This window comes from Hyperoodon ampullatus (assembly GCF_949752795.1).
Source record: "Hyperoodon ampullatus genome assembly, chromosome: 8".
Classification (NCBI taxonomy): domain Eukaryota; kingdom Metazoa; phylum Chordata; class Mammalia; order Artiodactyla; family Ziphiidae; genus Hyperoodon; species Hyperoodon ampullatus.
Window position 1 is genome coordinate 77,062,168 of NC_136921.1, and position 15,311 is coordinate 77,077,478.

Here is a 15,311-nt window from a genome sequence, read left to right on the forward strand (position 1 = left end):
AGTTTGTTAACATCTGTTCAGTGAACAAAAGCATTTACTAAAAAGAAAAAAAAAAACCAAACTTCTTGTTCCTGTTAGTTTCCAAACATAGCAAGTAAACTGAATTCTGCTGGTTATTTCCAAGTTTGATACAGTATCCTCTTCTGGACTTCCCCTCTCATAGCCTTGTGGTCAGAAGCTTTATACTATTTTCTAAATATGTATTTTCTCTTCTCAAATTAGTACGTTTTTTTCTGATAGTATAAGCTTCCCTTTTTTTCCAAAAAAGGAAAAAGAAAATCTTCAGACATGGCCTTTTTTTTTTGCATCCATCTTCTGAAACTTAATTTCCTTTTGTCTTATTTACCTACTGACCTACTGTCTCTATTTTTCCTATTTTCCTTATAGAAATGTAAGCAAAACCTTATCTCCATTCCTTCAGGTTACTTCTGAAGGCATATCTATTTCTCTTATATTTCCTTATAAAACTTAATTAGTTTATTTATTTGACTAATATTTATTGAGCATCTCAGTGTGTGCCAGGTACTCTGCTGTACTTTGGAGATGGGGTACTCAGGAGAAAATAGTCTCTGCCCTTGAGGAGGTCATAGTCTAAAGGGAAATCATACATATAAACATTTAGGCTAGACTACTGTAATTGATATAATGTAAGTATGTGGAAAGAACAGTAAAAGAACATGGGTCATTGCTGTTCTATTTCCCCTGCTATACTTCCGGAGTATTGGTTTTTAAATTATTACAGAATTTGCTTAAGTTTATAAAGTACTTTGTTAAGTTGTTTAAGAAATAGTTCAAAGCTTCAACTTGAAATTATTGTTGATCTATAGATTTTTTTTCCAGCTAAAACATTTTCAGCATTATTCATGTATTGTAATATGTTATATGCAGATGTGCTAAAGTATGTTTTTAAGCCAAAAACTAGAAGATGAAAATTACCTGGCAGAGGCTTTCTGAGTTGATTCCAAGAGAAAATGCAAGTCATTTGTTTTTTCATTAAGGTTGGGGGAAAATATATAGTACATGGAGAATGGACTGAGGCTTGAATAACTTATACATTTATTCTGGGCCCATCTCTAACTTACTAAGTTTTTTGTACTGGTTACTTAATGCTGGATAGTAGAATATATATAGCTCTCAAAGAATAGTGAAAGAATGGGTAATTTTTCATTGATATTTATGAAAAGCTTTTGAGTTCTTTAGAGAAAGTTCTAAATACACAGAAGTAGATAGTACAGACTGTAATATCAGCGTGTTTGCTGATTCCTCAGCCCCGGTGGCTCTGTGTAGCCAGGTAAATTTAAAGTATTACAGAATTTGCATTAGAGGTTTAAACCCTTCTTACAGTCAACCTACCCACTCTTTCTAGGGACTTGGATGTAAGTTTATTTAGGAATAAGAAGTCTTATTTGGGGAAGCCTGGCCCTCGACTGGAATATGGTATCCAAGGTTCTGTTCTCAGACTCCTAGTCATAGGACATATGGTTCAGACAGATTCAAAAGACTCATTCTTTTATTCATAATAATAAAATTTACTGGGATTTTCTTTTAATTGGATTCTTTATTTCTTTTATTTTTTCAATAAGCATGTACTGAATTCCTCCTATGTGTAAGTTACTTTGCAGAGTTCTATGGGAGTATCAAGTTATATGGTACTACCCTCAGGCAACATGCAAAGACAACACACCACTTGGGTTATTTACCAGCTTTGTCAGTTACTCATGTTTGAAGTGTAATACTTATAAAATTTCACCTTTTATTTGGGAAAATGTGGTATTTTGCTTTCATTTCTTAAGCTAATTTACTTTGGGAATCTAGGAACAGCTGTATATATAAAGAACTTTAGGTTTATAGATCTCTGAAAATAATAGAGCTTCATTAATTTTGAACTTTGATTAAGTATCAATTCAAAATAGAATATTTAGTATCTATTGAAGGACAGTCCAAGATTATTAGAACCCCATTTCATATTTCAAGGAATTTACAATTTAGTCATTTATATGTTCTTCTAGTGATAGAAATTGTTAAAGAATTCTCTATTATTTTTTGGTCATATATTTTTCAGACTTTGTGCTAATTTGATAATTGTAATGGAACGTTTTCAAATTTCGGGTTTGCAACATTTGTATTCTCTAATGCAAACTCGTGTCTTCTTTCATTGCTAGCAATTCTCACAGCCACTGCAATGAAATAGTAAGGTGAATGGATTAAAAATATAAGGGAAATTGTAGTGTTTAAGATATCCACTAGAGATTAACCATGTGTTCTCTTGACTTCTTAAAACTTAATCTTAGAAGTTTCTGATCAATGTATTTTATAATTTGTACACATCCCTTTGATTTTCATAGTGTTTTAGCTATAGCTACTTCCTTTGTGTTTTTGTACTCTAAAAGTAAATTCAAAAGTATGTTTATTTAAAAGACATAAAATCTTCACTTTTTAAAGTTAGTGGGTATGTTTATAGAATAACTTTAATATAATATCCATTTTGTCATTCAATGCTTTTTTTGTTATTATTAAGGATTAAATTCTAAATTATAATTTTTATCCAAGAAACTATACATTGAACTCTTAACTGAAATTTCTTTAATTAAGAAGATTTTGAAAATTTTACAGTGTTTAAAGCATTTAAAATCACTTATGTTTGTAATGATTATAAATGCATTATTGGATCCTATTTTTAGCTCATAAATAAATGCTCCAGTACCTGGGAAATGGCAGTATGGGTAACTCATATCTATATGTAATTATTAAGGGACAGTAAATGTATGTACATGTCTGTCAGTAAATATCAGGCTAACTGGTTTTTATGTCAGCAGACTGAGAACTATGAGCAGAGAATACGTGAGCAACAGGAACAGCTGTCACTTCAACAAACTATTATTGACAAGCTAAAATCACAGTTACTTCTTGTGAATTCCAGTCAAGGTATGTTCATGTTAAATTTTTATTTATTTCTTAAACCTCTGGGAGAAAAGAAAGATGGAAGTTAAGTTTTTCTATTTTATTTCTCCATTGTTTCTCAATAGTTCTGATATTTTAATAACTGTGGTACAGTTACGTTTATTTAGAAATGAACAGTTGCAGGGAATGGGAAAATGGACATTCACATATATTATCTGGTGGAACTCTTAAGTTGATAAAACTTCCTAGAAGACAATTTGTCAATAAATAGCAAAAGCTTTTAAAATGTCTGTGCCTTTTAAACCAAAAATTCAAGTCCTAAGAATATATCATAAGAAAATATTTCTGTAAGTACTCAAGGTATATATGCAAGGATGCTCATCACAGTATAATTTCTAATAATGGAAAACTAGAAATAAATGTTCAGCAGTTAAATTACAGTCATTTGTGTGGTGAACAGCTATGTAGCCAAGAAAAGTGATAATAGGTGTTCAGTTACAAACATGAGACATATTCATGATATATAACAAACTGAGCAAAGCAAGATAAAAGATAAATGTAATTTTATCTATGCAAAAAAAAAAGATTCTTTTGTGAATTTATAGGTATTGGAAAAGAAAAATTCTGATAAAATATAAACCAAAATGTTAACAGGAATAATTCATAGATAATAAAAACTGTGGGTAGCTTTTATTTTTTTTATTCTTTTCAGCATGTCTGCATTTTCTCATTTTTTAATAATAAGCATAGAGTATTATGCAAATAATTATCATAAACAAGAAATGCATACCTGAAAATATGACAAATAAAAGTTTAATTACATTGCTGATGATAAGATACAAAGAACATACTTCTAGTTTTCTAAATTCTACATATTTTATATACTATTGATATTGGAAGAGTAGGGGTTTTGTGTGTTTAGTAGGAATGAAAGTAAAACAATATGAATCAAATATGCCAAAATCTAAATGGGCAAATCTAAATTGTCAAAGTAACTATTATCTAAAGAATTTTTAAAATTCATAGTTTAAAATCTCTACTCTTTAAAATTAGGGGTTTGGGTTTGTATTCTTTTTACTTTTCCAGATGGTACCAAAAACAAGGATTTCCCACTTATGTCTAAGAGGTTTTTGTCTTACAGATAACAGTTATGGCTGTGTTCCCCTGCTTGAAGACAGTGAAGCAAGGAAGAATAATTTGACTCTTGATCAGCCACATGATAACGTAAAGTCACGAATACCAAAAGAAAAAGAATCAAAGGTAGACTGCGCTGCCGGTTTATTCCCTAAAGGAAATAAATGAGAAATCGGGCTTCTTGAATTATTTAGTCAGTATTCTGTCACATTTGGGATGGGCAGGAATGGTGGAGAAAGTGGATAAGATTCTTTTCAACCCTAACACTGCTATTGCAAGAATCAAAATTTAAATGGTGGGGGCTTCCCTGGTGGCGCAGTGGTTGAGAGTCCGCCTGCTGATGCAGGGGACACGGGTTCGTGCCCCGGTTCAGTTCGGGAAGATCCCACATGCCGCGGAGCGGCTGGGCCCGTGAGCCATGGCCGCTGAGCCTGCATGTCCGGAGCCTGTGCTCCACAACGGAAGAGGCCACAACAGTGAGAGGCCCGCATACCGCAAAAAAAAAAAAAAAAAAAAAATTTAAATGGTGGTACATAACACATAACACATCTTCCCCATTTTATTTTCCTGAGATGGATCCACCACTGGAATTCTAAACAGAAGTTCTTTATATACAAACAAGTAACTTACATGTTCCTAAGTATATTTGAAGCACTATTTCCAAGTAAAATAAAGACTTAAATTCCCTATTTCCTAGTATTCTCTTTTCTATCTCACAGGTGTTTACCAAAGAAATAAAAGATTTTACATAGAAATAAGATAGTAAGACACAGATGATTCTGGGCTAGAAAATAGCATTCTAGTTTTTTCATTTGCTTGTGCTTAATTAAAAAACAAAATCTGCCTAACTAGCTTAAGCTAAAGTCTTCATTGAAGCAATATAAAAAGGAATATTGCATATCTGCAGAGAAATGTGTACAAAGATGTTCATGGTACATTGGTTAGAAACACCCTAAACATCCGTCAGTAGCAGAATGGTATATCTTTACAATTAAACATTTTAGAAAAATTAAACTAAATATTTATATATTAATATACCTAGATTTCAAAAGCAATGTTGAGTAAAAAGTGGAAATTACAAAATGAAAAAATGGGAATAATTTATTTAGATTTTTAAAAAATATAAAACATGACATCATTTATAAAAATATAAATGTGTAGTAGAAGTATAAAAACATAGGCAGGAAGGGTATTCTTTAGAAAAAGGAAGGTGGGGAGAAAAGAGACTGATTCTGGGAAAGGAATAAAGAGGGCTTCAGGTATATCTGTAACTTTTCTGGTTTTTTGTTTTGTTTTGTTTTGTTTGTTTTTTTTGTTTTTGCGGTATGTGGGCCTCTCACTGTTGTGGCCTCTCCCGTTGCGGAGCACAGGCTCCGGACGCGCAGGCTCAACGGCCGTGGCTCACGGGCCCAGCCGCTGCGCGGCATATGGGATCTTCCCAGACCGGGGCATGAACCCGTGTCCCCTGCATCGGCAGGCGGACTCTCAACCACTGCGCCACCAGGGAAGCCCCAACTTTTCTGTTTTTAAAGAAAAGTTCTGAAGGAAATATGGCAGAATCTTAATGCTTGTTAAATCAGGGTGGTCGAGATATAGATGTATATTGTATTCTCCATGCTTTTCTGAATCATTGGAATTTTATGTTTAAAAATGAATTTTTTTAATGAGATGAGTTGGGTTTTAGTGAGATGAAACAGCTCTTGAATGAAGTAATATCTCCTAACAAATGAGGATACTTAACAACCACAAGACAATTAAGTCAAGAGTGCTATATTTATTTATTTATTTCCTTCTAAATCAGGTAGGAGATTTTAACTTTGTGTGTCAAGGTTATTCAGTTACTTATCCCATAACTAAGACTATCTTAACTTGTTTTTATTTAACATCAAATCTGAGAAATCCAGTTTGACAGTTCCCTATAAATAAAAATTTTAGAATGAAAAATTCCCTACAGTATCTCCCAGTTCATATTTCTTTATTTAGAATCATTATTGGTTTTTTTATTTGAATCATTCAGCTCTCTTCACCCCCACTCCAATTTCCGTTTATCTAAAACTGCTAGCAAACACAAGAAACTGTGTCACTGGAACATGTTCGGGTTTATTTTGCAAAAGACAAAATTCAGAAACAGTGATTCTGACTTTTAGAATACAGTTTTGTGATAGAGCCTATTATAGTACATTTTAAAATCATTGAACTACTGTAAAATGCTGACATAAATTTAGTGCTTAAGTAAATAATATTTGCAGACCATTTTCCTGTTTCAGAGACTTCTAAATGTCATGATTTATCATCAATTTTTAGTCAGAATTCTTACATTTATTCCAATTATAACATTTCTTTGACAATAATAAAATATCTCCAGCTCAAGTACATAGAAAGTATTTTTGAAAGTAGCAATCTTGATTAGAACAAAGGGGATAATGTGAAAGGCTCTAAGATATAGTAATAATTTAGTTTATTTTGAATTTGGATAATTTGTCATTATGAAAGTTTTAGAGTTCGTCAATTAGTGTTCAAAGAGAACCTTCAAACAGATTTCTTTTTTAAATTATGTTTGTTTTAATTTGTAAGATGTCTTTATGTCTCAAATATATATATATATATCTGAACAGCTGGACTGAAATTAAGTGTAAGTAACAGAAATCATGTCAAAGGTATTTCCAAAAAATTAATAATGTTGCATCAATTATAACCTTATTTGTGGACAGACCATAAGAGGGAAAAATATAAAGCTCCAAGTAGGAAATAAATCTAAATTCCGTGAGTTCTTTTAATTATCTTTACTAACAGGGGAAAGATTTATTTGACAGCTACATATTTAACTCCTTGAATAGCTCATCAACTCAATCTTCTTGTACTATAATAAAAATTAGCAGTTTTATATTTCAGTTTTCTCATCTTCCTTTATATATCTAGAGCCAAAGTGCTAATGAACATTAAACATATAAAGGATTAGAGAGAAGAAATATATTCTAAAAGAATGGATAAATTGGATTTATTGAATATTTAAGAGCTGGCTATATATGCGTTGCAAAAATTAGTCCTAATTTAGAAAAATACTGGCCAATTGAAATTAAAATCTTTTCCATTGGCATATATGTTGATCTGAGCTAATTAAGTTATAATTAAATACACTTTTAGGTAATACAAGTGAAATCCTTTCCTGAAGGAGTTTGATTGGCATGGATATCATTAAGGTTTTTCCAAAATGAAAAAATTCCATATTGGTTGCTTGCAATTTTGTCAAAGTATGCATGTACACACTAGACAAAACCTAGAAGGTAGTATGCAGAAATGGCTAAGATAATGGTACAGTTTTCTGTTTTCAATATGCTTTTATTTTATTAGCCTTCTCAAAAACTAATTGATTTTATTTGTTTTTACTGAAATATAGTTAATTTACAACATTATGTTAATTTCTGCTGTACAGCAAAGTGACTCAGTTATACATATATATATATTCTTTTCCATCATGATTTATCATACTGAATATAGTTCTCTGTGTCATAAACAACTTAACTGATTCTAGAAATTACATTCCCAATCAGTTGGCCTAGCCTCTGTAATGAATTAGTGACTTAATAGAAATGTTTTGAACCAACAACAGAAGGAGGCTACTGCTAACCACTCACAGTCCTTTCCTCCTCCTATTTTTGGTGGGTAGTTTGAGGACTGTTTACCTTGTTTAGGACTTGGTTAGGATATTTGAAAAGGGAAAGACCCCCAGACATTATGGCAAATGGCAACTATGGCTGCCTTGGAAAATGAGACACATAGAGTGGAGGAAAAAGGAATATGTTGAGGGAAAAGAGGACCTTTTAGAAAATTGTATTTGAGAAACATGAAATTTATAGTTTAGTCTGTTCATAGAAATCCTACACAAAGAGCATGCAGGAGTCCTTTGATTTCTAAAAGGACATAAAAAAGTCAAGGTCGCAGAACCTGTGTCATTGGATGACCCTTAGTATTCTGCTTTATAGTTTAGCGACATTAGAGGAGAAGTACTCAGTTTAATGGAAAACTTGTGTTTCACCTCTTGTACACGACTGTAGTTTGTACTGTATTTCTTGTTGAGATAGGATTCATTGTATTATCTATCATATAACAAAGTACCCCAAACTTACCCCAATATATAGCAACAACTATTTATCAATCACTTTTTATGGGTCAGAAATTCAGGAGTGACTTAGCTGGATAGTTCTGATTCAGGATCTTATGTGATTGAAGTCAGAATGTGGCCAAGGGCTTCCAGTCACCTGAAAGCTTAACGGTGGTTGGAGGATCCACTTCCAAGATGGCTCACTCCAAGATGGCTGTTGGCAAGATACCTCACCACATGGGCCTTTCATCACAGTGTGCCAGCTATCTTCCTCAGAGTAAGAAAGAAATAGATCCAAGGGAGCAAGGAGGAAGCCACAGTGCTTTCTACAAGCTAGTCTCTAAAATCACACCTTTGCTTCCACTTTATTCTGTTCATTAGAAACAAGTCACTAAGTGCTCCAGAGATAAGAAAATAAGTTCTTCTTCTTGAAAAAAAAGATTATCAAAGATTTTGTAGACATACTGTATTTAAAAGCATCACAGGGGGACTTCCCTGGTGGTCCAGTGGTTAAGACTCTGCTCTCCCAATGCAGGGGGCCCGGGTTCGATCCCTGGTCAGGGACCTAGATCCCACATGCCGCAACTAAAAGAGCCTGCGTGCCACAACTGAGACCCAGCACAGCCTAAATAAATAAATATTTTTAAAAATAAAAATAAAAGCATCACAGGGATTGTAGATTGTGGTATACAGAAGAGGGTACCAAAAGATCAAGGGTGTGTGTGGGGGCAGCATAGTACATCATTTACCATATGATAAATATTAATGAGAGTTAAAGGAACCTGGCAGAATTTAATAATGAATTTGACTCTCCTGAATCCTGTTGTTATTCATCTCAGAGCAAAGAAGTAATCATAGCTTATTATCTTGAGAATAATTTCAAAAGTTCTAATATGAATATAGACTTTCCAGAGGAGATTAGCTGAGCAGTGCTTTAGAGAACCAAGAAACTGTTGCATGTTATTACTTTAAAAGTTAAAAATTATAAGAAATCAAATAACACAGAAATGCATACACTTATTCTTGGCAAAGACTACTATCTTGTTTGCAGGACACCATTGTCAGACATAGTAACATATGTCATGATAGCAGTTATTTAGCAAATTTTATATTTTAATATAAATACAAATTCTGAGCAGGGATCGAACCCAGGCCCCCTGCAGTGGAAGCGCAGACTCCTAACCACTGGACCGCCAGGGAGTTCCCCTGGATCATTTTTATGATCTTGGAAATGAGATTTTTTTATAATACAGCTCTGGGAACCACTTCAGTTGCAAACTAAATGCTACCCTAGGTGTGTAGGGTGTGACAAAAGATTTTGTCATCTTTCTATCCCTTTTTTTGTGTGTGTGGAAGTTATACAAAAGTCTAGAGTGTTTTATTTTATATAACTATGTTTATTCTTCTTTAATGATATTTTATTTATTTATTTATTTTTGGCTGCGTTGGGTCTTTGTTGCTGCGCGCGGGCTTGCTCTAGTTGTGGTGAGCGAGGGCTACTCTTCGTTGCGGTGCACGGGCTTCTCGTTGCTGTGGCCTCTCCTGTTGCGGAGCACGGGCTCTAGGTGCGCGGACTTCAGTAGTTGTGGCACGTGGCCTCAGTAGTTGTGGCTCACGGGCTCTAGAGCGCAGGCTCAGCAGCCGTGGCGCAGGAGCTTAGTTGCTCTGCGGTATGTGGGATCTTCCTGGGCCAGGGCTTGAACCCGTGTCCCCTGCATTGGCAGGTGGATTCTTAACCACTGCGCCACCAAGGAAGCCCGTCTAGAGTGTTTTGACACAAGAAAATATAGAGAGCAAAAATGTAGAATACATAAAAGAATTTAGTGATGTTGGTAAATTTTCTTCACTCATTCATTCAATAACTCTAAACTGCCCTCTGACTTAAAGTCCTGATTTAATAACCAAAATAGACGTTATTGAATGTTGTAAAGTTTTTTCAGATTCTAGGATCTGAGATACAAAGTATATATTATATGAGTTTATTTGAACTTTTAATCATTTAGAAACCATGTGTTCATGTGTATAGAGATGTTTTTATGCTTTATTTCTGATTTTCTATATATAATTTATTATTTATACATCTTTTTTCATCTGAGTTATATGCTTTAAACAAAAGTTTAAAAATACAAAGAATGCAGTTGTTACTGAAAAATGCCAGTTAGACAGTTGGCAAATTTCTAATGTAGCTATCATTGTGATTAGATCAGCAGATACATGGTAGCTTTGAGGAGCAGGAAAGATTTTATGGGTTTAGAATAGTAAAACAGTGATGGAGCTGTGGAGCTGCCGTCAGTGCTAACATTAAGGAAGTAGGATGTGCTGTACCTGGCAATTACAAGTAAACATAGAAGCTCTGACATGTTTGAAGAAAGCTGATGTCTAAAAATTGACTTGTCAATCAGTTAGACAAGAAGTTTTGGGGGGTTTTCTAACATCTTCATTGGAGTATAATTGCTTTACAATGGTGTGTTAGTTTCTGCTTTATAACAAAGTGAATCAGCTATACATATACATATATCCCCATATCTCCTCCCTCTTGCGTCTCCCTCCCACCCTCCCTATCCCACTCCTCTAGGTGGTCACAAAACACCAAGCTGATCTCCCTGTGTTATGCGGCTGCTTCCCACTAGCTATCTATTTTACATTTGGTAGTGTATATATGTCCATGCTACTCTCTCATTTTGTCCCAGCCTACCCTTCCGCCTCCCTGTGTCCTCAAGTCCATTCTCTACATCTGCGTCTTTATTCCTGTCCTGCCCCTAGGTTCTTCAGAACCACTTTTTTTTTTTTTTTTTAGATTCCATATATATGTGTTAGCATGTGGTATTTGTTTTTCTTTTTCTGGCTTACTTCACTCTGTATGACAGACTCTAGGTCCATCCACCTCACTACAAATAACTCAGTTTCGTTTCTTTTTATGGCTGAGTGGACAAGAAGTATTTATTGAACTCCTATTTTCCCAGTCTTGCTAGTTCTTGATAGGAATACAAAAAAAAAAAAAAAGAGTAAGATCTTTCCCCTTTAAGGAGCTACAGTCTGGTTGGGGAAACAAAATTTGGAGACCCAAAACAATTAGCAAGCAAATTAAAAGACAATGTGAAGTCCTAATTACATGACAAAATGAAATCCTAATTATCATTTTATGGTACAGATAAAACATATAGGACCTTAATTTAAAAATAAAAATGCCCAGTGAGCTGAAGGTAGGCTTGATCAGGCACTCAACATTTAGTTTAAGTAGGGGAAAGAAAACAAATTCTTAACTTGCTTATGTGGTAGTATGTGCATAGATATGTAAACTTAAATTTTGTGCAGCATTTTAATAGAAAAAGAATAATCTCTAGGCAAGAACCCATATTATTCCAGGCTACTTTGGAGAACATTAAATAAACTGAAAGCTAAAACTGAGGGTTTGGGGGGCTTCCCTGGTGGCGCAGTGGTTGAGAGTCCGCCTGCTGATGCAGGGGACGTGGGTTCGTGCCCTGGTCTGGGAAGATCCCGGCTGGGCCCGTGAGCCATGGCCGCTGAGCCTGCGCGTCCGGAGCCTGTGCTCCGCAACGGGAGAGGCCACAACAGTGAGAGGCCCGTGTACCGTAAGTAAGTAAGTAAGTAAGTAAGTAAGTAAGTAAGTAAGTAAGTAAGTAAGTAAGTAAAAGTAAGTAAGTAAGTAAAGGTAAATAAATAAATAAATAAGTAAGTAAGTAAGTAAATAAAATAAAATAAAACTGAGGGTTTTGAAAGAGCAATTTCACTTACTATAACTTTTTAAAATTACATAATCATCACTTCAGAGGAGAGAGTGCTTCTTTTTGTTTCCTTATTCTTTATTTTTGTTTCTTTATTCTGTAGACGGTTCTTCAGTGAAAGGCATTTGCCCATGGTGTATTCCTCCATTTATTATATATGACAGTTTGGGCAGACACTGTATGAACTTTAACTTGTTCTGCTGTCTGGCCTTCTGTAGCTTATAAAATCCTAGCCTCACAAGTCTAGGTCTTGGATGACATCTCCATCCTTGAACTGTTCATATCTCATATACTCTGGACTTCAGGTGCACCACCCACTTAGGGATCTCCATCTGAGTTTCAGGCCCCCATAGCTTCTCTCAACATCTAGATACTTTCTCTATTGCAAGTCTCTTAAACTATATTTATTTATAGGTTAGGTTTATTGTCAGGTACCTGGATTTATATACATTGTAAATGCTTTAAAATAGAGTATCGTATACAGATGTATGATGAAAACACCTGTTTTTAAATATGTTTTTATTATTTGAACAGAAGTTAGAAATTATATCATTAGTCAAGATATGTAACTATCAAGTGATTTCCTTGGCAAAGTAAAATATGGTTTACATTACCAAAACACATAGTACCTTTCCTGAGAGAGGAACTTTAAAAAAATATGACTGCTTATGTTCTCACCTTTGTATTACTCACCTTTGTAAATAACAAACAAAAAAATTATCCCTGTATTCCTTTAAGGCTTGATTCTTTCTTTTCATCATCTTTTATTAGATAGAAATGCCCATTATACAATGGCACATGACAGCCTAGCCTGGGGATTACAGAGGATTGGAGAAAACGTGTGTATGTAGCAACTTACCTTCTTGGTCAGAGCAAATGTCCCATTCCCCCTGGTTTTGTTTTTAGAGATTGGATCAAATATACCTTCTTTTTATATGTAACACTTCTATATTACTTTTCTCTGGAGATTAGTCTTTGTTTATAAACTCTCTGGTAGAATAATAATTAGAAGGAAAAAAGTTATTCAACAAGTTTATTCATTAAAGTTCATAGTTTTCCCCAAGGTGTCATAATAAATATATCACAGACTCTAAGAAAATTGATATCCAAATCATTTTAATGTTTACATTGAAACTTCTGTTGTAGAAATTGTTTCCAAATCTGAATTATTAATTCATCCTAACTCTTTCCTGTTCTGAGTCTCTGGTTTCGTTTTTGTTTTTTTTATTGAAGTATTGTTGATTTACAGTGTTGTGTTAGTTTCTGGTGCATAGCAAAGTGATTCAGTTATATGTATATATACATATTCTTTTTCATGTTCTTTTCCATTATGGTTTATTACAGGATATTGAATATAGTTCCCTGTGCTATATAGTAGGACCTTGTTGTTTATCTATTTTTTATATAGTAATTTGTATCTATTATTCCCAAATACCTAATTTATCCCTCCCCCACCCCCTCTCCCCCCCCCTTGGTAGCCATAAGTTTGTTTTCTATGTCTGTGAGTCTGTTTCATAAATAAGTTCATTTGTGTCATATTTTAGATTCCACATGTAAATGTTATATGGTATTTGTCTTTCTCTTTCAGACTTACTTCACTTAGTATGATATTCTCTAGGTCCATCCATGTTGCTGCAAATGGCATTATTTCATTCTTTTTTATGGATGAGTAGTATTCCATTGTATATATATACCACATTTTCTTTATCCATTCATCTGTTGATGGACATTTAGGTTGCTTCCATGTCTTGGCTATTGTAAATAGTGCCACAGTGAACATTGGGGTGCGTGCATCTTTTCGAATTATGGTTCTCTCTGGATATATGCCCAGGAGTGGAATTGCTGGATCATATGGCATCTCTCTTTTTAGCTTTTTAAGGAACCTCCATACTGTTTTCTGTAGTGGCTACAGCAATTTACATTCCCACCAACAAAAGGGTTCCCTTTTCTCCATACCCTCTCCGGCATTTGTTATTTGTAGACTTTTTAACAATGGCCATTCTCATCAGTTTGAGGTGGTACCTCACTGTAGTTTTGAATTGCATTTCTCTAATAATTAGCAATGTTGAGCATCTTTTCACGTGCCTGGTGGCCATCTTACGTCTTCTTTGGTGAAATGTCTATTTAGGTCTTCTGCCCATATTTTGATTGGGTTTTTTTTTTTTTTTCTGTTAATGAGTTGTATGAGCTGTTCGTATATTTTGGAAATTAAGCTCTTGTTGGTCGCATCATTTGCAAAGATTGGCAGGCGGATTCTTAACCACTGCGCCACCAGGCAAGTCCCCTTGATGGGATTTTAAAAGGGATTGTTCTTTTACTTTCCATTTCTGATACTTCATTGTTAGTGTAAAGAAATGCAACAGATTTCTGTATGTTAATCTTGGTGAGTCTCTGTTTTTTAATTTAATACATAATTTTAGTTTTTCCTTTGTTATTATATTAGAAATAATTTTTGAGGGGAGAAGAAAATGAGAAATGGCATATCACTTTTTAAATCCTCTTCCCTGGCTTCTAAGCAGATTTAAATAGCTCTAATATGGTATTTCTCCCCTTATTTCCCCTTTTTGTACCCTTTCTCACATTTCCCATTTTTCTTTTTCTACTCTTCTCCAGAGCCCACTAAACAGAGTTACTGTATTCTGTTCTTCCCTGATTTATCTTGACCAAGGCCTGAAAGGCTGTTTTTTCAACCTCATAGGTTGGGGCTAGCCCTCCAAAATAATCTAGTTTCTCTTATTAATATATTATAATCTGTCATCCTAAAAGTTCTCAAAATCTGTTTTAAAGATATTTGTTTCTTCATACTTCCCTGGTGGTCCAGTGGTTAAGACTCTGCGCTTCCAATGCAGGGGGTGAAGTTTTGATCCCTGGTCAGGAAACTAAGATCCCACATGCCACGTGGCGTGGCCAAAAAAAAAAAAAGATATTTGTTTTTTAGTTAGAAATGCTTTTTGCATTTGATCTGTTGTGATATGTTGTGGTGGGTGGTTTGGGGGGGTTGTGGGGTTTTTTTTGTTTGTTTGGTTGAATTACATGAAGAAAATCCAGCTTCACACAGATATGTAGTTGGGAAAGGAAAGAGTATTTTAATAACCTTTTTAGAAATTGTAGATATTTTCCTTTGATACTATACCAAAACTTCGCAAGTGGTAATTTCTTAATGTTAGCTGCAGTATGAAAGCTGAAACCAGTGAACTCTTCTGGTACATTAAAAGCCATTGGTCTGTCTTGTACTTTGAATGTATCTTTTACTTATGTATGATTTTGTAGCATCATGAATTGGTCATTTGGAAAATACCGGTTCAGGGAGCTATGCACAACTTCCAAATCTTGACTTATTTCATGATATAATATTTTAACTCACATTTAACATCATCACTGATCTCATCAGAAAAGTCGTTTTACTGGGCAGCTGTCAAGATTACTAT

General features: G+C 34.3%; 1 protein-coding gene across 4 annotated transcripts in view; it reads left to right on the top strand.

The window, feature by feature from the left end:
• TANK (TRAF family member associated NFKB activator) overlaps nucleotides 1–15,311 on the top strand; it is a gene marked incomplete at both ends in the record, with an annotated part of 75,682 nt that overhangs the window by 39,845 nt on the left and 20,526 nt on the right. The window contains 2 exons of one of the 4 annotated variants that reach the window (XM_079710221.1): nucleotides 2,814–2,925; nucleotides 4,043–4,161. In XM_079710221.1, the coding sequence (XP_079566347.1) occupies nucleotides 2,814–2,925; nucleotides 4,043–4,161 (231 nt within the window). Of the gene's footprint in view, nucleotides 1–2,792; nucleotides 2,926–4,027; nucleotides 4,162–15,311 lie in introns of all 4 variants that reach the window. The other 3 variants (XM_079710224.1, XM_079710225.1, XM_079710222.1) reach the window with 3 other exon arrangements.